This window comes from Phascolarctos cinereus, unplaced genomic scaffold (genome assembly GCF_003287225.1).
Source record: "Phascolarctos cinereus isolate Bilbo 61053 unplaced genomic scaffold, phaCin_HiC Scaffold_1;HRSCAF=81, whole genome shotgun sequence".
Taxonomy (NCBI): domain Eukaryota; kingdom Metazoa; phylum Chordata; class Mammalia; order Diprotodontia; family Phascolarctidae; genus Phascolarctos; species Phascolarctos cinereus.
The window spans coordinates 279,888,138-279,909,464 of NW_027555514.1; the positions used below are offsets into that span (position 1 = coordinate 279,888,138).

Below are 21,327 nucleotides of genomic sequence, written 5' to 3' on the forward strand. Positions count from 1 at the left end.
AAATGAATGACGAAGCAGACACTACTGTACAGCTTAATTTGGGAGCTGCCTCCAGCAAGAGGCAGCTCAGTGATGTATACGTTGAGGTGGGGAAGGAGTGAGACTAGAGTAGATGCTATAGGCAGTTCTTTCCCTTCCATGCCCGTAGACATCTGTTGCACGTTATTTTTGTTTCTGGGTAAATGGATTGGTGCTGTGATTTACTTCGATTAAATACTTGGACTGGAGTGTCTCATATATTTCCCCATCAACTTCACGATGCAGCAGATTTAGTTTCAGTCTGGGATGCCAGATTGAATTAAATGCTTTTTTAAAGCCCGAAATCTGACAAAAACCTTTCCCTTGTCAGCGCTTTCAGCCTATTCCTTTAATGAGCCTCTGCAGAATAATGGTGTGGTCTGTGGTTTATTTTCTAGAAAGGAATCCAATTTGGCTTTTGGGGATGATGTCATAGTTGGTCAGATAACAGATTATGCTCTAAGTGAGGATAATGCTGAATGACTGCTTCTAATACTGCAAACTCAGGAGGAGCCTAGCATTGTGGGTCTCCTGTGCCACAGGTGGGCATGTGCATCAGCTGATGGAGTGGGCTAATCCCTCTTCTCTGGGGCACCTTTCATCTCATCAGCGTCTCTTTGTACATTGGCATTTTCTTCGATCTCTTCTTGGGACCACACTCTTTCCTGGGTTGGAGGATCTGGACCCCTTCTTCATTTCTGTCACTTTGTGCTTACAGAAAAGGAGACTCAAGAGAGAGGATGACGTGGCCGATGTTTGTGTGGAAGGATCAGAGTGAGCTCCTTGTCCCTTTGAAGGCCTGGTAGAGAGTGATGAATGGACCAGATTCTTCTAGATGAAATTTCGTTTTCCGGAAGCAGAGTGCAAGCGTGGTGGGTTTTGGACACGTGCCTCTAAGTAGGCACACTCATTTCCCATGAGTTTATCCATAGGCAGGCTTTGGAGACAGGTTTTGTTTGCAGAATGCTGATGCCAGGAGAACATCGTACATAGAAACAGCAATATTGTACGATGATCAACTGTGAATGACTTAGCTATTCTCAGCAATACGATGTTCCAAGACAGCTCCGAAGGCCTTACGATGAAAAATGCTGACCCACCTCCGGAGCAAGACCTGATGAAGTCTGAATGCAGATCCAAGTATACTTTTTTAAGTTTCTTTTTTATTGGTTTTGCTTTGGTCTGTGTTTTCCTTTACAACATGACTAGTCTGGAAATATGTTTTGGCATGACCAAACATGTATAACCAATATCACATTGCTTGCCTTCTCAGTGAGGGAGGGGAGGAGGGAAGGAGGCAGAGAATTTGGAATAATGATTGTGGAAAATTGTTTTTATGTGCAATTCAAAAATATTTTTAAAAAGGACTGTGCTTTTAGGATATATATATGGATGACTAGGGCAGGCGCCGGCATGCCAGTTTTTTCCTCTGTTCACATTGTGCCTCATAACCTTATGGCATGAGTGTGGGCTCAGTGTTTTACTATGTGATGCTCACCCTCCACCTCCACACACACACTCTGCTCTAAGCTTGCTTCCTCCTCACAGACCTAATCACATTTCTCCCCAGATGGACCCAATCACTTTTTATGAGCTCCCTAGGAAAGACACCAGGGTCTACTCAGTATAATTTGATTCTCATCGCTGGCTGACTTCAAAAAAATCCAGGGAGATAGTGGAGCTTGGTCCAGCTGAAAACAGAGAACTTGCACTTAACACTCACTAGCTGTGTGACCCTGGGCAAGTCACTTAACCCCATTGCCTAGCAAAAAACAAAAACAAAAGCAAAGAATTATCTTAGCCCTTAAATTGAATGATGAAAATTTGTAACAAAAAAAAACAAGGACGTAGATGGCTGAGGGTCATAGAGACACTGGCCATACATAATGGCACAATCTTCAAGTTAATTGCATTTATTTTTGAAAAATTAGGGAGAAACAGGCAGGCAAGGATGATAAAAATCAAGAGCAGACAAAGTAAATGTGGTGGTGATGAAGGCAGTTGTATGTGTGAAATTTTAAAATTAGTAATAATGCAGAATGTTAAAAAAAAAAAGACAGCTAATCTCCGCAGACAATGGAATCATGGTTTTATTAACAGTGAATCAATCTGGTGGGAATGCTGATTGAATTAGCAGATGAAGAAAAACAGCAGATGTCGTACTTAGACAACAGTAAATCAGTGGTGATGACAGCAGTTTGGACTCTTATCAACAAAGCTGATTTCAAACCGCCTTTTCTGAAAGTTTATATTCCCGCTCAACCGGGTAGGAGCTATGGGTATAGTGGGATTGAGGATCGAGCTCGGCCTTATATATTTACAGAGGAACCAGAAGAAGCCATGTGGTCAGCAAACACACATCTTGCTTTAACATAGATTCTCATGGGACGGCATCAATTTTCTGTTCTCTGGTAATAAGGAGCCTACCCTGTTAGTGAGTAGCCCAAAAAGCAGATGGGCACAACTTAACCCATCTGTGGTCTTAGGATCATTTCTAATTTTTGCTCTGGTGACGCCTCCTTGACTGACGGGAGCTTTTGCTGTGTCCAACTCAATGCAGATGGGCCTCTGCCTGCAGGGTGTTAAAGAATCATGGGTCTGGACAACAGGGCAGAGAGCATGGGTGGGAGCCCCAGGACATGGAACTTGAGGAGGGCCCATCTTAGCATTTGGACCTAAGGAAAGAGCTGCCCTGTGCTGGTGGTGTACAATGAAGAACCGAGGAGGAAATCGAGTGCGTCTGTCTAATCTCGAGGGAGGAAAAAAATTACTTTGTTCACATGTAGCCATGGCCAAGAGAACTGCTCTCTCCTCACCAGCCAACCTCTAGAAAGTCACCTCCATGCTCGACTTGGAGTACTCCCTAATTCACAAATGCTTCCTAATTGGTTCACTTCTGATCCAGACAAAATAGAAAAGGGTTTTTCCCTTTATTTATGTGAGGGTTTAAGTGGCTTGGTACAAAAGAGGAACCAGAGGATTTTAAGTCAAAAGACCTGGGTGCAAATCCTGGTTCTGGGACCAAATCCCTGCGTGAATCTGGGCAAGTCACTTGACCCTTTGGGCTTCAGGTTCCCTATCTGTGAAACGGGGATGTTGATTCCCATACTCCCAGCCTCTGTGAATTGTAAAGCAATACGGAAATGCGATCTCCGGTGCCTGGAGCAGAAGGGGAGGGGACCCATGCACAGACTTGTTGAGGAAGTGTGGCGAAAACAACGGGAGCAGAACGGAAGATGGAGAGAGAAGAGAAACCTCTCGACTTCAGCGAAAAAAAAGAAGCCAAGTTTTCCACCTCCCTGTCAGAAGACATTCTGGACTGACGAGGCAAAGCTGTGCTAGGCTGCGCAAAAAATTACGGAGACGGGACTAAGGAGCTAATTATATAACATTTTGCTAGAGGAGACAACACGATCAGTCTATCCTTATATGGGTGGGTGGGCTGGGGAGGCACTGTGCACGGTGCCAAGAGGGCAGAGCTAGGATCATGGGAGGAAAATGAGAAGTGCTTCAGTGAGGTTCAGGCAGGGGCTACTGGAAAGGCATTTCATACTGGGCACAAATTGTGACAAACATTGGACTGGATGCAGGGCCAGGGGTGGAGACGCTGGTCCCCTGGAAGACGACCCTCCTTGAGCTCTGAGGCCTCATGCCTAATCTGGGGGGGACACGGTGGGGAGGGTGCTCCTGGGAAGACGGCATGTCTCCCGCAAAGTGGATCCTCAGAGCATGCCTCTGAAGAGAACCCCACCTCCTGGAGAAGGAGAGAACAGCTGAATCAAAGGTGTTGTGATTAGGTAAAATGGTGGCTCAGAGAGCGTTGGACTGGAGACAGGCACGAGGTGGGACGATGGTGCCAAGCCTGAGGAGGACCCAGTGCGCGGGCACGCTGCCCCACACAGGGATGTGCCAGGTCCTGCATCCAGACAGAGGGGGCATCGTACCACCGCGTACAGCCTTTCCTCCTCCTCCACACCACTTTGGTCCTATCGCTCACAATGGTCTGAGCGCATCTTTGGCAGCTGGAAGCCTGTGCAAGGGGCTGGGTCCCCCAGGCTCGGAAGGACTTGGGTAAAGGTCCCTGCCTGGGTCTCTTATAGGTCAGAGCTCTTCCTTCATGCTGGTGGCATGCTGGGATGGGTGAACTGGAATCCCAGGGTCCCCCCAGCTTCTGGTCAAGCGGCTGTTCCTCGATGGCACCGTAGTCCTCCATGAGACCACTTTCGATCCCGTGGCGCCTCAGTTTCTCATTCGCCATGAGCCCTTGCATGTTCATGTACCCATGCTGGCAGAAGGGGGGCAGCTTCTGGCGTGTTAGAGCGAACAGGAAACAGGACTCTGTCCAAAAATAACAGCGAGAAAGGATTTCCATGGGTGAACGGCTTAGGAACTGCCTGCCTTAGCACAGGCAAGGAAAGCCAGTCTTCTTGATTGCATATGTAAGTATTGATATTTTCCTCCGTAGGAAGGTGAAATTTAGGGTCACCCTATTAATGGCCTGATTAGATCCCAGGCCTCTCAGCCACTTGGGATAAAAGAATATAAAGGCTAACTACAGCATTCTGGGGGCGGGAGGGGGGGAAATCCCATGAGCAATTCAGTATAAAAAACAGCTCAGCTCCTAAAACCTGGGGCCTGCACTGTCTGTTTTGCATAGCACCGCACACGATGGAAGAGCTTGGTAAGTAGGACGGGACCCTTTGGCTTTCCCAAGCTGGGCTTGGAGCAGTGGGTGGGGGGGCCACCTCCCAGTCTGAGCTCAGGTGGCAGCTACCACAGACCGTGATGGGCAATCCTGAGGCCCTGTGGTGTGGAAAGGCGCTGGAACAGGCAGGCAGGAAGGAAGCTGAGGAAGCAGGGGAGGAGGAGTCAGCAGCAGAGACGTCTCTGAACAGACCCGAGCTGCCGTGGAGGCCCCGCGTGTGCCCCACCGTTACCTGCATAGAAGCTTCGAAGGTCACTATTCAGACAGTTTTCCAAGAAACGCCTCAGAGGGAGGATGTGGGCCACGGGCGCAGTCCAGTCTGTAAGGAAATCCTCCACGATGTGGTGGATGGCGACTGGCCGAGGCAGGGGCCAGCCTGGGGCCCGAGACACCATCTCCTTCTCTGGGGGCAGAAACAGAGCCTGTTACAGGTGGAGACCAGGAGCTGCCCACTGCAGCCTGGGAGGGGAGCTGAGGGCTGGCGGGCCTCCTCTCCCGGGCAGCACAGCCTGACCAGGACCCCTCGATTCCTGCCTGCTGCAATTTCGGCAGCTGGCCAGCTGTGTCAATAGGCCAGTATCACCGGTTCAGTGCTCTCCTGACGGACACAGGACACAGGTGACCGGAGATGCGGCTGGGTCTCACACCATCATGGCCAGTGTCTGCTTCTGCAATCCCAGAACCTCGGAGTTGTGGAGATCTTGGGGATCCCCTGGTCTAACACTCAACCACTGAGGCAGCCCCGTGGGGTGTGCAGAGGGGTGGGTTTGGAGTCAGGAAGACCTGATACTCAGATGTTTCCTAACTGTGTGACTCTGGGCAAGTCACATCACCTCCTCTAGATCTCAGTTAGCTCATCTGTAAAACGAGGATGACAACAGTACCATGGCACTAATAGCACCTACTCCATAGGGCTGTGTGGGGAGGGGAATCCAACGAAATAACGCACACAAAGGGTGTTCTGCCTACCTCTGCTCGTCTGTGTCCAGCGTGGGGCAGCTCGTGCATATGGCAGCGTGCCCATGCGGGCCTCCTCTTCTTTTAGCAATTTAAAAAAAATTTTTTTTTTTTGCTTTTTGGTGAAGCAATCGGGGTTAAGTGACTTGCCCAAGGTCACACAGCTAGTAAGTGTCAAGTGTCTGAGACTGGATTTGAACTCAGGTCCTCCTGACTCCAAGGTCAGAATTTTATCCACTGCACCATCTAGCTGCCCCCTTCTTTTAGCAATTACTAAGAAATAATATTCTGTTGGTGCCCCGGTCTAGTCCCCTAGAGGCCCTGTCTCTCTGGGTGTCTGGATGGCAATGGCTCTGTAAAGGGTCTGGGTATCCTGGCTTCCCCTTGGGAGCCCCTGCCGCCTGGGATGGGAACAGGGAAGGGCCCGACTCACCCGTCGGGAGGCAGTGGTAGTAGTAGATGACCGGATGAAGGAAGTTGGACTGCCAGGCATCTTCCACATCCCCCACAGCCCGGTCGTAATAGAAGACATCCTTGTCTGGTCCAGAGAAGTTCTTGCCGTATTCCATCGTGACAACAAAGAGGCCGTGCTGAGCTTCCCGCCCCGTGAGGGTCTCCAGCTCGGCCAGCATCTTGATGGGGTATTCCTCCAGGTACTCGAAGCCTGTGGCCTTTCTAGGGAAATGGCAAGGGGGGAGACCTGTCTCTGCCAGGGCAGTGGGGTGTCCAGAGGGCCTAAACCTTATGTTTTGTGTCATGACTGAAGCCAGACCCCAAGTTATACGGGGGAGAGAGTCTGAAAAAACTACCACCAAAATATGAAATTGCATAACCAGTGCTGTTAAATCTATGGAAAACTGGGGGGTAGACACTGGTGACCAGAAGGCTACAACCTTATTGCCTTTATGCACAAGCCATGTGACAGAATTAAGAGCTGAGTTAAAACGGACTCATCTACAAAAGAGGGAACCCGGGGAGTGAGGGCATAGTGGTGCAGAATGGGACGGGGCAGGAAGGCCTTAAAGATGAAGTGTCTGGATGCCTAGTGGAGAGGTCTCCGGTACTGTTCCCTCTGAGGCTCAATGGATAGTGCCAGACTGGGCAGGAAGCCAGCCCTCTCTGGGCTGCACCCCGACAGGACCAGGGATTGGGCTGTGCCACGGAAAGTACTCTACCTTCCTCAACGCTGCTGTTACAGAGTGAAGGAGAGAGAAAGGGATGTGGGCTACTGCGGGTTTGGAGAGGGCTGGGCACTGAGAACTTACTTCTTCAGAAGGACGACGTCGGCCAGCACGCTGAACATCTGGTACAAACCCGAGGCCTCATTCACTCGGCGGATGATGGTGTTGGTGAGCTGTGTGATGGGGTACACGGGGGAAGGCCAGGGGTTGCCGTGATGGCGATGTTCTAACAATCGATGAACTGCTCGGGCTGAAATAAAGACAGAAGGGAGCCCTGTAAATCAGGCATGGGTGGGAACCAGCTCGAACAGGCTCTAGAGAGCCGACGGTTGAACATTCGGTGGGAGCATTTACTCCTTGGAAATCAGCAAACGTCACAAGTCAGGGTTTGTTTTGTTTTGCTGATGCTTAGACGTAAAGAGAAGGGCAAAACGTCAAGACTGCAGACTACATGTAAAAGTGCACACCCCTGGTGTAAGTGAAAACATGCTATTTGATTTTCTCAAGCAGGAGAACTATGAAGGCACCAGCAGCTTTTACTGAGCACCCATCACACGTCTTACCTGGTCCTACAAGCCAGGGTGTGTTGGGCAGGTGGAGAGAGAGCTGGCAGAAGGCCTCCCAAGCACAGTCCCATCACAGAGCCGGCACATCCCAAGCCAAGCTCATCATCTTTCCCCCACACTCACCAAGCTCCCCCTTCCCCAGTCTCCCTTTCCCTCAATGCTCCCACTCTTCTTCCAGACATCAGCTTTGACGTCTTTCCTCTCCTTTACCATCTATGTTCAATCTGTCACTAAGTTCTGTCAATTTTTCCTTTAAAATATCGGGCTGATTTTTTCCCCCATTTCATTTAAATATAATTTTATCGCTATTTTTTGTTTCCCTATGGCTTAGGTTTCCCCTTGTATCCCTTTCTCCTTCCTTCACTGGAAGTTACTACTTGTAATAAAAAATTTTTCAAAAAGGAAGAAAAAAGGAAAAAAGATTCTCTCTTCTTCCTTCCTAATATGCCACCCCCCCCCACCTGCTCAGGCCTCCCATATCTGCCTCTGTTCCTCCTTCACGTGTCTGTCCCTTGCATGCTGGGTCTCCTACAACACTTCCCTTTGTCACTGCATTCACACACCAAGCAGCTGTGCTTCCTGGCTTCCTGCTGAATCGTGTTCATTCAGTCTCCATCTATTTGCCCAGGGTCTGTCCAAAAGCACCTCCCACCACATGCTGGAGCTTCCCCCAGAGTTGGGTTGTGCTCATTTGTGCCCCTGGACCTTTGGTCGCTCAGTCCTCCTGATACACCATCACTGCTCTTCATGGCCAGTCCTTCGAGACCCAGCTAGAGCCTTGCCTGCGCTGTGAAGCCTTGTGGATAATGGGTGGAGCCTCAGAGATCACCCAGGACCACTCCTCATTTCAGAGAGGCGCAGAGAGGTGCATGCACCTTTTCCAAGGTTGCATGGGGAGGAATTTGAATTTCAAGTCACCTTCTCCCGCGGCTGGGCCAGGCTGCCATGGAAAGCTCGGAGGCTGCCATGTCTTTCCCACTTCTCACCTGTCACAGCACAGATGCTACCATGTTTCTTTACTATGCGTTTCATCATCTCCACCACTAGATGAAGAAGCTCCTTGGGCAAAGGATCACGGGATCACACATTTTAGAGATGAAAGGCAACCTAGAGACCCCAGAGTTCAGCCTCTTCATTTTATAAACAGGGAAACTGAGGTCCAGAGCAGGGAAAGGATTTGCCCACAGTTGCACAGCTAGTGAGGGTCTAAGGGAAGGATTTGAACCCAGGTCTTCCTGACTCCAAGTTCAGTGTGCTTTCTGCTATGTTTGCTGCTGCCTTCTCCTTTCTTGTGTCTCGCTCCGCACATGGCTGGACATGTAGTAGCCACTGAATAAACAGCTGTTGAATTAAATTGATTAGATTACACTGAAACACACACACACACACACACACACACACACACACACACACACACACACACACACACACACACACACATTCTCTCTCTCTCTCTGTCTCTCTCTCTCCAGACTTGGGAGTCGCTCTCCTATCTGCCCTTGGAGAACAACAGTTTACGCCAGGCAAAACTATGAAAACACGCTGATTTGTGGTAATGTCTGTGCACTTGCTGGGGGCAGAGATGGGGCTAATCGGGACTTCACATTGAGGCAGCGTTCTGCAGTTTATAAATCACTTTCTTGTGGGAAGGCTGAAGTGGGGGGAGGGAAGTTTTTTGACATTTATATGAAAAGGCTGTTTTGTTTGCTTACCCAGGCAGTGTGGGAGGCGCTGGATCATTGCTGCACACACAGCTGCTCTCATTGTCTCTTCCCTGGGACTGTATTTTTGTCTGCTGCCACATATCTGATCAGTCATCAAGCCCGGTTGATTTAGTAGGTTTTTTTGAGGGGCTTTTTTGCATCCTGTTTTCTTTTTCCTTCTCACCAACACCTTAGCTTAGGGCGTTAGCACTTAATGTCTGTATGTGTGACTGCAGGAGCCACCTAACTGGTCCCTCGGCCTCCTGCCTTTCTCACCACTAGCCCAACACTGCAATCAGATTAATCTTGCTTAAAAGAAGGCAAGCTTTCATCAGTGATCTCTGGATTCAATGAACTTCCTATTCCCTGCAAGATAAAGTTCAAATGTTCTCACTCTGGCATTCAAGGCTCCTAACAATCTGATCTTAATCAACTTTGCCAACTTTGTCTCCCATTAGTCCCCTGTGGGACACCTATGCTTGAAACGGTCTAGTCAGGGGCGGCTAGGTGGCTCAGTGGATAGAGCATGGGCCCTGGATTCAGGGGGACCTGAGTTCAAATCCAGTTCAAATCCATAACACTTACTAGCTGTGTGACCCTGGGCAAGTCACTTAATCCCATTGCCTAGCCAAAAAAAAAAAAAGAAAAAGAAACAGCCTAGTCCATAGTTACTGTGTGCCTTAAACATGCCATGTGAATGTCTATCTCTACACCTTTGTTCATGTACTTCTCACCTGAAATAACCTTTCCCTAAATCCTGTCATAAGACACCTACTCATCTCAAAGGCGCTGCTCAAAAACCCTCTCCCCCATGAGAAGCCTGGTCCCTTCATTCTTGTTCTTTCTCTCAAGGAAACCCCTCCACCTGTGCGGTCTGCGCTTTCCTGGATGAGGACACTGTCCGGTTCTCCAGATGATGGCTCCTGCAGGCATCTTCCGCCTGTGACTCCTTCTCTGTACTCTCATAAGTTCTTCTTGGGAGGTCTGCCTAGTATGTGGAAGGCCCACTCTTCTGCTCCCCTTGGCCCTTCTTCCATGACGAGCCCACCTCCTCTTCTGGTCACACGTGGCCAGGACAGTCTCCCAGATGTCGATGATGCTCAGCTCTGGGCACTTCTCATACGTCGCCCGTTTGCTGTTGTTAATTATCTTCTTTCCACTTAAAGTGTAAACTCCTATTTCTTAAGGCTTCTGCAGAGCACAAAAAGGGCTTAGGCAGAGCAGGTCCTCAATAAGCCATGATCTCAGCATTGGTAGTAATTGAAACAGCAGGAGCATGCCCAGTCAGCTGTCATCCAGCCTCCATGTCGACATCTCTGGCTGCAGGGAACCTTAACAGCTTCTGGAGGCATCTTAGTCATACATACAAGCACCAAGTGATAGGGCCTTCAGCATAGGTGCTGGTGAGAAGACAAAGGAAATAATAGCCCAGCCATCTGCATCTGTACTTAAGACATTGCTAAGGAAGCTGAATGGTGTAAGGCCAAGGCTACTGGCGTGCCCGCGGCTCTCCACTGTAGAAAACTCAACCCAAGATGGCATGATCCATTAATTATTACTCTTTGGGGCCAGTCAGTCTACCGCTTCTGAGCCTGCCTATGTCTACAACCATTTACCTTGCATTTCTCTGTCTTATCCACAAGGATATCGTGAGACCTTGCCAGTAAGATGAAATCTTATGTGAAATTCTCTTCTTCTACCAGTCCATGAAACATGATAAAAAGGCAATGAGATTATCTAGCATGACCTAGTCTTGATGGACCTAGGTGGTCCTTACTGACCACAGATTCCTTTGCTGAAACACTCACAAATCATTCCTTTAATGGCACATTCTAGAATTCTGCCAGGAACTGGAGACCAGATCACTTGTTTATACTCTGATGACTCTACCTTCTTTCTTTTTTGAAAATCAAGACCATATCTATCCATCTCTAGCCATATGGCACCTCCCCCTTTCACCATGATTTCCCAATGAATACCAAAAGTGACTCTGCAAGCCTATCTGCTAGTTCCTTTGTCCGGGCCTGACAACTGAATTCATGAAGGGGAGGGAGGTGCCCGATTGTCAGCTCCTCACTTATTTTTGGTTTCAATTTCCTGTTGATCATTTCTGGTTTATTCTTGCCAGTCTAGAGATAGTTCTTGGTAGAGAAGATAGAAGTAAAATAAAATTTGGGCATTAATTCCCACTCCCCTCCCCATCATCTCTTATCATCATCCTACCTATCCCAGCTCAATATACTTTTAAAAAAGCCTGCATTCTGCATTCACTGTCGGCCTCTTATTATCTTCTGCATTCAGTGCCAGCTCCTTGCTTTCTTCAGCAATTGGTGCTCGCTTCAGCCCATGCCGAACCTTAGCTCTTGTGACGTTGCTGTTCTAGGCTCGTGCTGCTGTTTGCCGACTGGGTCTTGCTTCTGTCTTCTACTCAGGTCTTCTCAAACCTGAAGTTGCTCTGTGATGTGCGCTCCTTTTCCTGCCAGTCTCCCCGTCTTGGTGCCATCAGACTTTTATTCTCCTCTTCATCCATGACACATTATAAGGTGGAGTAGCCGCTTCCTTTTGAGGTCCCCTTCATTTCTGTTTTGGCAACCAATTCTTTCTTACTGGTCAGAATCAGTTCCAACATAGTGGTTTTCTAAGCATGAAGTTATCATTAAGGTTAATTCAAGAATCCACCTTCCGCTCTCCAGGTCCAAGAGAGAAGACTCCAGCAGCGTAGGGAACGGGTCCATTCTGTCACTTGAGTATTCTGCCTTTGGGCCAGGTCTGTGCCCAGCTCCTCACACTCATCATCCATGTCCTTGTTCTGGTTGGGCAGTCTGTACTCTCCTCCCACCATCCCATTCCTTCTGTTCCTTCTTCCTTCTTCCTCCACTGGCCTTTACTTAGGAGCTCCTCATTCACGCTCTCCCCATCTGGGACAGAGATCTCTTTGTTCTTCATATGCTGTATAATGTAACTCTACCCATCCACTCCTTTCATCTCATCTCTTCCTTCTGAATACATTTTCTGTTTCTAAAATCATATGGCTGTCTTAAGTCACATCTACCCAGTTCTCAGGGATGAACTCAAATTTCCCTCCATTCATTAAGGCTGCTGGCTTATCTTTTTCATTACCCATAATTTTGCTCCTGTGTATACTCACATACAAAGCCACGATTTTTTTTTCATCTTTCTTTCTGTCCTCCTTCCTGGATATTGCTACCAGAGAATTACTAGTATCTCCAGTGACAGTCTTCTCGTTTTGTTATATATGCCACTCTCTGTGTTATCCGGCTTGGTGACTGGCCATATAAAGACAGTTTCTTCCTCCTCTGTTTTTGGTCTAATTTCCTTTTGATCAGATCCACACATCTCCAGGCAAATTTGCTTTCACAAGGCCTCATTAGATATACTCCATTCCTGTTCAAGAACCTATCATTGCTACCCTTAAACTGAAGACCAGAAATCTAAACAGTGTTCACAGATGCCATCTCCTTAAGAAGTTGCTGACTTCCTAAATCTCTCTTTCAAAGCAGTATTGGGCACCTCATTTTAGGAATGTCATTGACAAATTGGAGAGCATCCAGAGAGGGTGACCAGAATGGCCTCAAAATAATGCCACTTGAAGATGGAGGAACTGAGGGTGGGATTATCCTTATGAAGAGAAGATGCCAGAAAGGCTATCAGGTGAGAGGGATCAGCCTTGCTCTGCTAGCCTCAGGGCACAGACTGGGAGCAAGAAGGTAAGACTTGGTGTTAGGAGCAGTTGTCCCAAGTGGAATGGGCCACCTCAGGAGGTGATAGGGAAAGGAAAAGGACAGAACCCAAGAGACAGAGAAGTAAGGGAAGCAGATAATAATTTGTATACTTCTTGAAAATAATGCAAGCCTCCAGAAAGCCTTCTTTAGCACAAAGCCTATAAGGATGGGTGGACAATTACTGCACCATTCATGTACACACAAGCATTTCCTATATCCAGGTGCCCCAAACCAACTTATTTCACAATTACATCCTGCATATATTCCAATGGAGCTGGAGAGCCATGAAATCCCACTATAATGCCTTCTGGCTCATCATTCATTTAAAACACTTTCCCTGTTACCACACAGCCATCTAACATGGTTTTACAGAAGGTTATCTTTTCCGAAAACCTACTGGCGAAATTAGGTGGTATACGCATAGGGGTGCGGTTGGGCTGGGAGGCTACGTGGGGGTTGGAAGGGATGCTGAAAAATCCTCTCCAGACTATTTTCCTGACAACATGCATTCGGATGTAAAATATATAGTCTGGAAATCAATAGTGAAAATGATGAACCTTCCTCGCCAAATTGGAGGAATAATGAAATATAAAAGCTAGCATTAAGGCAACGTTGGGCTCTGGATTTAAATACAGAGATGTCAGGATGTAATGCCCTTATGGTTTTTATGGCAAAATTAATTGGCCCACGTAGAACCCGTTGTGCAATAAAGCGTGCATTCAACAGCCGAATGAGAGATCCATAGCATGGTCTGCAAAGGAGGGCTGTTTCTGCTGCCGTGGCTAATGAGAGCCTTAAGTTTCCCCTTCCCTGGCTGGTGTGCTTTTGCTCAGTCTTCCATTGAGGTGGGTTTCTGAGTTTGACTTCCAGGAGGTATTCAAAATAGTTTAAAAGAACAACATGCAATAATGCCACGGAACAGACAGTTTTCCAATGTGGCAATTACAATTCCCTTAAACCAGGATGGGTATTTTTCAGCCTGTGGGAGAGGTACAGAGGGCTGGATCCTCTTTGGTTTTTTTTCCTATAATTTGATAACTGTCCACATTACTCCCCTTCTCTAGGCCTTGCAGTTTTCACTTACAAAATGAGGGGGGCTCCAAACCCCAACAAACAGCAGATTGGTGGGATAGCCATTAGCTTGTGGTGAACGCAGGGGTGGCAAGAACCAGGGAGAGGAAGCAGGAGGAGGAGGCAGCGAGGAGAAAGAGGAGATGATTTTTTCAAGCTTGCAGATTTTTAAGAAGGTGAAATGTTTATGAACCAGGGAGTGGGAAACACTGGACGTGGTGGGAGGGAGCGGGGTATGTCCACCTAATGCTGGAGGACCTGGCTTCAAATCCTGGCTCGGCCACTTACATCCCTGTGCAAGTGACTTTCTAGGCCTCAGTTTCCTCACCTGCAAAATGAGAAGCTGTCCTGGATGGTCTCTAGGGGTGCCACTTCTACCTGCCTTGATCTCTAACATGTTTTCCAGCTCTGAGCAGCCTGTGATTCCCAGCTGGTCTAAGCCTTTCTCCTTAGGTTGGGTCACTGCTCCTCTGCCCTCCCCTTCTGTTTGAGGTAATGGATCACAGTGGGATGGAGGGGCTCACAGGACACCATTCGGTGTGGATGACTTATTCCTTCTTCCCTTGATGCGTGCGTTTCATATATTATGCTTATAGTCAGGGTCACTGCCTTGGGACGGGGTTGTCTGGCCATCAGAGCATACAGGACATTTCTGGCACATTGATGGTGCTGGGAGTCCCTGGTCCTTAGATGGGGGTCTTGTCCTAAGCCAGGTGAATGTCTCTGATAAGGTCAGATACTTCTGTCTAAGAAAGAACGATTAGCAACCCCACCTCTCGATACCAGTGAGCAGTGTGACTTGGCAGTGAAGAAAGTGAGTGTGATGTTGGGCCGCGCTAAGGCTGCAGTTTGCAGGAGTTAGGAGGCAAGAGCCCCTCTGGCCTTTGCCCTGAATAGACTGCATCTGAAACGTGGTGCTCAGTTTTGGGAAAGACCCAGAGGAAGGTAACAAGAGAGCGATGGACCTTGAGTCCATACCTTGTGAGCATCAGTGGAAGAGACTGGGGCTTGTTAGCCCACAGAAGACTCAAGGGTGACAAGCAGATGTCAAAGGGCTGTCTGTGGACAGATGAGATTTGGCTTTGGGATTCAATTCTGGCCTCAGACTCTTCCTAGCTGTGTGACCCTGGGCAAGTCACTTCACCCTGTTTGCCTCAGTTTCCTCATCTGTCAAATGGAAATGGCAAATGATTCCAATATCTCTACCAAGATAACCCCAAATGGAATCACGGAGCATCGGACATGACTGAAATAGCCAGACAACAAGGCTAGCTGCTGCTCAGATACCGCACAGCCTGGACATTCAGACTCTCTACCTGAGAACAGGCAGTAATCAAAATGGGAAATCAGCCAGCTGTGAAGCCAAGCAAGGAAAGCTGCAGAACGTGCCTGTTCCTCAGCTCCTCTGACTCACCTCCCACCCATAACAAGCCTTTCTTAACCTCATGCAGAGAGATTATGAATAGGAATGCCGGACATTTAGAGCCGGAAGGGATCTTCATCCTGTTCAACCCTCTCATTTACAGATGAAGAAACTGAGGTCTAAATGTCAGAGGCAGGGTCGGAAGCCAGGTCCTTCCTGACTCCAAGGCCAACGCATTATCTCTACTAATAGAGAAAGGGGCCACAGGGACCTGAGCTCAGGACGTTAAATGGAGCTGTTATAACAAGTTGATAACATCTCTAGCTAGAAAGGGAGAGGGAGGACAAGCTCTCTGTACCACCCCCCAGGGAGGTACAGGAGAGGCCAGGGAAGAATTCTGCTCCATCTATATCTGGAAGGAAGGGAAGAGAAAGGCCTCGGCCTGGGCCTGGATGCCCAGCACCAGCCACCCCCAGCCCCGCAACCTCCATGGAGAGAGAGGCCACTCCAGACGCCCGAGCTCTTCGGCCTAGGGTTAGTGGTGATTTGCCAGGGCTCACCTGTGTATCGGAATCCGTGGATGAAACCTCCAGCAGACTTCCTGTAGTCCACGGAGTGGCTGGCAGTGCCTAGAACAAAGAGCCCGCGGGTTCTTTTGGCCTCATAACTGGCTTTGATCAGGGGGTACTTTTTTTTCTGCCCTTTCCCTGGGGCCAGTCCAAGAGTGCTGGAAGAAGAAAGGATGGAAGATTACTTGGGCTTGGGGAGATCAAACTTCTCCCAAACTGGGAGGGCAGCCTGGCTTCGGGAGCCTAAGTGGGGAATGAGTTTTAGACCTCTCTGGGCCTGAGCTACCCTATCTGTGAAAGGGAGAGCAGCATCACAGACTCAGGGCTGATAAAACCTCAGAGCTGTGTCTCTGGAAGCTTCGGTTTGGGGTGAGCTGCAAGGTTGTCCTGACGTGAAGCTCTTCCTAGAGGATACAGATGACCTTTATGGCAGCTGGGCATGCGCCTTCCTATCTGGGGCTGTGACCTGAGCCAGGATCAGCTCACTGGAAAGCCATCCCACCCCCCCCAATGGGCCCCCGGCTTGGCCTCACCCGTTGAAGATTGAGAAGTTGAAGGTAAAGCCCAGACAGCGGATCACGCGGTCATAGGGCACGCGCATGGCAAAGTTGTCCACCTCATCTTGGGGAAGGGAGATGGCCTCGGCGGGGGCATTCTCCTTGGCTCTGTCCATGAACACCGGCAGAGTGATACGAAGTCTACCCTTTCTGTCCTTCACGATGGCCAAGTCCTTCAAGTCGGTTTCTAGCAGGCCATCTAAGGATTTCAGCTGGTATGTGTCCAGGAGACCATTGTTGACTGCTCTGGGGCCCAGAGAGAGACTGTGAGTCTTCAGTCACGCAGAGAGGGGAGACTAAGACCCTGCCCTGACTAATTCTAATTGTGAGCCCAGCCCAGGGTCCCTGATGGAGGTCTGACAGCCCGTCTACACCCTCTCCTGAGTCCTTCAAGACTTTGATGGCCTGTGATTTCACTGGGGTTGGGGACCCTCTGCACTAACTCTGACTGCAATTCCTCTCTGACACAACGGAAGATCTTTGAGAGCTGCGGCTGAGAAATTCACCACCCTGAAGCCAGGTGAGCCTCTCCAACCTCATCTAGCCTCATCCTCGTGTTGGACATGCCATGGTCCATCACAGAGCCGACTCTTGAAGCCTTTCCAGGGCGGCACAACCTATCCAGGCCTGTGCTCCACAGGCATAGCTTTCGAGCACCCTGGCCACATCCAGGCACTGAGGAAACATCAGAGGACTGAATAAAGAAAGCTGAAATTTCCAAGTCTTTGTAACCAATGGCCATTTCCCTTCTGGACTCATGCGTGCATCTATACAGTACAGAATCCAGTGCACACTAGTCTGTAAGGAGCAATCATTTTGAAAGCCTTCCCCTGTCCCATGATATCACATAGCTACCTATCTTTTGGGAGGTAGAGAGAGAGAAGAGAGCAGAGAAAGGAGAGAGAGAAAGAAGAGAGAGGAGAGAGGGAAGAGAGAGAGGAGAGAGAGAAGAGAGAGGAGAGGGAAAAGAGAGAGAGGAGAGGGAAAAGAGAGAGGAGAGAGAGAAGAGAGAGAAGAGGGAGAGAGAAAGGAACAGAGAGAAGAGAGAGGGAGAGAGAGAAAGAGAAAGAAAGAGGGGAGAGAGGAGAGAGAGGAAGGAAAAAAGGAAGGGAAGGAGGGAAAGAAAGGGAGGGAGAGGGAGAAAGAGAGGAAGAGAGAGAAGAGAAGAGGAAAAGAGAGAAAGGAGAGAGAGAAGTAGAGAGGTGGAGAGAGAGAGGAAAGAGAGAGAGAAGACAGAGAGAAGTGAAAAACATACAGAGAGAGGAAGAAAAGAGAGAGACAGAGAGAGTGAGAGACACAGAAAGAGAGAGGAAGAGAAAGGAAGGGGAGAGAGAGAAGGAGAGAGAGGAGAGGAGAGGAAGAAGGAAGGAAAAAAGGAAGGGATGGAGGGAAAGAGAGGGAGGGAGAAAGAGAGGGAGGGAGAGAGAGAAGGAGAGGGAGAGAGAGAAAGAGAAGAGAGAGAAGAGAGAAGAGAGAGGAAAGGGGAGAAAGGAGAGGTAGAGAGAGAGGTGGAAAGAGAAAGGTGGAAAGAGAGAGGAAAGAGAGAAACATACAGAGAGACAGAGGAAGAAAAGAGAGAGAAAGAGGGAGTGAGAGACACAGAGAGAGAGGAAGAAAAAGGAAGGGGAGAGAGAGAGGAGAGGGAGAGGGAGAGGGAGAGGGAGAGAGGAGAGAGAGAGAGAGAAGGAGAGAGGAGAGGGAGAGAGAGGAGAAAGAGAAAGGGGAGAGAGAGAAAAGAGAGAGGGAGAGAGAAGGAAGACAGAGAGAAGAGAGAGAAGACAGAGGAGAGAGAGACACAGAGAGACAGGAAGAGAAAGGAAGGGGGGGAGAGAGAGAGAGAGAGAGACAGAGACAGACAGAGAGAGAGACAGAGAGAGAAGAGGGAGATACAGAGAGAGAGCAAGCGAGAGCTAGAGTCCTTGAGGAAGCTTCTGCACCGTCTTTCGGCTTTCTTTGCTGTCCCCAGCCCCGTAGGTCCCTACCTCAGGTCTCCAACATAGTGCGTGGCCCAGGAGAGGCGGATCCGGGAGCGGCCCACCATGTGGATGAAGTTGGTGTAGCCCAGGATGTTCTCAGCTGTCTCGAAGGCCGAGTTCCCACGGCCCAGTATCAGTACGTTTTGGCCCACAAAGTCCTCTGGGTCGACAGACACTGACTCATAGCCCTCCACATACTCTGACCCTGGGAAGTCGATCTCGTTGGGGACGGACACACCTGTAGCCACGAAGAGCACACTGCAGGGAGAAAAGTGAAGGACGCCCCAGTTAGTCCCGGGGTACTGAGGGTATTAGACCAAATTAGCCTCCTCTGCACAGTTTACTGGTTTGCCTGCTTCTGTCAATCACCAATTAATCTTTCTTAAATGCCCACTGTATGCCGGGTACTCCTTTAGGTGATGGGGATACGAGTACAATCCCTAATCATGAGGTGCCTGCAGCTAGGGGGCACCATAGTGCACAGAGCAGGGGACCTGGAGTCAGACTTATCTCCCTGAGTTCAAATCCCCCCTCAGACACTTACTAGCTGTGTGACCCTGGGCAGGTCACGTCATCCTGGTTGCCTCAGTTTCCTCACCTGTCAATGAGCTGGAGAAGGAAATGGCAAACCACTTCAGTATCTTTGCCAAGAAAACCCCAAATGGGATCACAGAGAGTCAGACATGGCTGAAAAACGGCTCAACAACTGTCTTCAATGCATGAGACAGCAAATATGCAAATATAGAATCAGCCTTAGATCTGTAGTAAAATCTAGAGATGACCAAGTCTAACCCTTCATGTTAAAGGTGAGGAAGTTGAGACCCAGGCAGGTTAAGTGACTGGTCTAAGGCTACAAAGAAAATAAATAGCAGAACCAGGACTAGACCCCAGGCTTCTTGGGTTCCTGGTCCAGGGGTCACACAAAGGAGAATCCGAACTTGTCACATCCACACACTGGGCTTCTATTAGGATGTAGCTTTCTCCTGCACCTCTCCAGCCATGCCTGAGAGGAATCTCAGCTCTAACTAACATGCCCAAGTGGTCATCCTGCATCTACTTGAGAACCTCCTACAAGAAAAGGGGAGCCCATGAGCTCCAGAGCCAGCCCATTTTATTTCTGGACAGCCCTGCTTATTAGGAAGCCCTATCCTCCCATCACTATTGACAGTCACCGCAGGGGTCACTCTCATTCATAAGGGTATTGTCTATTTGGAAGGCTCCCCCACTCTACTAGTGACCTTACCTAGCAGAGACAAGTCAAATCTGATATCTGGACCACTTTCTGCTTTTCCTGAGCTGGGCTCCTGCCCATGGTTCTCCCAGTCACCTGGTTTCTTATCCCATGGCTCCTGCCAAGCCCCCACAGAACCCCCAATACTCTAATGATACCACTTCTGGCTAAATTTCAACACCGACAACAGCGGCGTGAGCATCTTTCCACCTTGCGTGTGCCTCAAGCACGCCAAGGAATGTCTCACTTCTCCTGCCTGGCAGAAGGCTGGGCCTTCTTTGGAGTGACGTGGCCCGGTCACTTAGGCACCTGGGCTGGCCTGGCCATAGCAGAAGGCAGGCTTTCTTCAGGATGTCACGCTCTGGGTACTTGGCTGGACAGGACGCCAGGCTCCACGCCCAAGGCCTGGCCATAGTTACCTGCACTGGTAGCCTTGGCCCCTCTGGTCAGTGAGGATGAAGAAGTGACCGTTCCAGGCACGCGGGTTCTTGCTGAGCGTGACGTGGACAATGGCCGTATTGTAGTGCACCCGGAGACTCAGCCTGTCTGCAAAGTCCCGTAGGTAGCGCACCATGTCATCTGCGTGGGGGAAGTAGGCTTTGGAGTAGTGGCGGAAGAGCAGGCGCTGGTCATGGCTCAGCAGGGAGTTCCAGTCGTGGCGAAGGTTGAACTCGCTGTTGACCTTGCCCGTGTATCTCTTATTGATACTGATGAGCTTTCGGTGGCGGGGGTAGCGGGTGAAGAAGCTACCCGGTGCCCCTGCCCGCTCGAACACCACGTAGTTCCTGCCAGCCTGCCCCAGGAAATAGGCCATCTGCAGGCCTGCAGGGCCAGCGCCCAGGATGCAGTAGTCCCATTGAGGATAGAAGGATGCCCCGGGGAAGGGGCTCAGAGTCAGGGCTGAGTGCAAGGTCAAGGTCAATAGCAGCTCCGGGGGACCTTTGAGCAGGGCCATGGCAGGGAAGGGGGCACGATGAGGGGGGTGGAGAGGTCAGCGGTCACCTCGAGGGACCAGCCTCTCCATCACCTCCTCCTCGTTGCCATGGCAACTGCTAAGGATGCTGCTTTCCTGGGCAGAGACCCCCAGGCCGGGGGGGGGGTGCCATGCTGCCCTCCTGGGCTGTACCTTGGGGGGACGGCTGTCACTCCTCCCCCAGCGCAGGAAGGGGTGGGATGGGGTGGGGGTGGGTGGGAGAGCGGGGTGGGGCGTGGCCCTCCCCCAGAGGGGGCGTGGCCCACGCAGGGCTCCTCCTCAGCCACGTGACCCGCCCGAGTCCTGCCCTCCTCACTGCCCTCGCCTTCCCAGGTCCCAGAGAGAGCAAGCGCGAGGAGGTGCAGCTCGCGAGGCCGCCGCGCAGTCAATGAGAGCGAGGCTGGCGCGGGCGGGGGCGGAGCAGCGTCTCAGGCCCCGCCCCCAGAAGAAGGGGCGGGGGAGGGGCGTGGCACCATGTGACCGCGAGGCACGCTGGGACTGCTGCGGCTGCGCGTACATGCTGGTCCCTGAGCGTCCTCAGTCACGTGTGAGGGGGCCCGCCGAGATTTAAAGGGGCCACACGGGGCCCTGATCACTAGGGTCGTCCGAAGGTGTCGGGGCCGGGCTGTCTTGACAGGTAGTGAGCTCCCCATCGCCAGCGGTCTTCAAGAAACTGCCTGGTTCGTGGGCGAGGTTTAATTGTGAAGGGCAGCA

General features: G+C 50.1%; 1 protein-coding gene across 1 annotated transcript; it reads right to left on the reverse strand.

Moving 5' to 3' along the window:
- Nucleotides 1–2,090: 2,090 nt before the first annotated feature.
- Nucleotides 2,091–21,007, reverse strand: FOXRED2 (FAD dependent oxidoreductase domain containing 2). Its single transcript, XM_020982497.2, has 8 exons — nucleotides 20,060–21,007; nucleotides 18,416–18,667; nucleotides 16,410–16,679; nucleotides 15,868–16,034; nucleotides 6,946–7,111; nucleotides 6,114–6,355; nucleotides 4,956–5,126; nucleotides 2,091–4,356 (listed from the first exon to the last, which is right to left on the reverse strand). The coding sequence occupies exons 1-8, from the start codon at nucleotides 20,593–20,595 to the stop codon at nucleotides 3,812–3,814; spliced, it is 2,349 nt and encodes a 782-aa protein (XP_020838156.1). The 5' UTR covers nucleotides 20,596–21,007; the 3' UTR covers nucleotides 2,091–3,811.
- Nucleotides 21,008–21,327: the final 320 nt, after the last annotated feature.

Excerpts from the sequence above, each read along its gene's own strand:
- FOXRED2 (XM_020982497.2), bottom strand. The coding sequence starts at position 20,595 with ATGGCCCTGCTCAAAGGTCCCCCGGAGCTGCTATTGACCTTGACCTTG. Across the intron at positions 18,668-20,059 it reads GGCCAAGGCTACCAGTGCAG|TGTGCTCTTCGTGGCTACAG; the intron begins GTAACTATGGCC and ends TTCTCCCTGCAG. Across the intron at positions 7,112-15,867 it reads CCACGGATTCCGATACACAG|CCCGAGCAGTTCATCGATTG; the intron begins GTGAGCCCTGGC and ends TCTTTATTTCAG.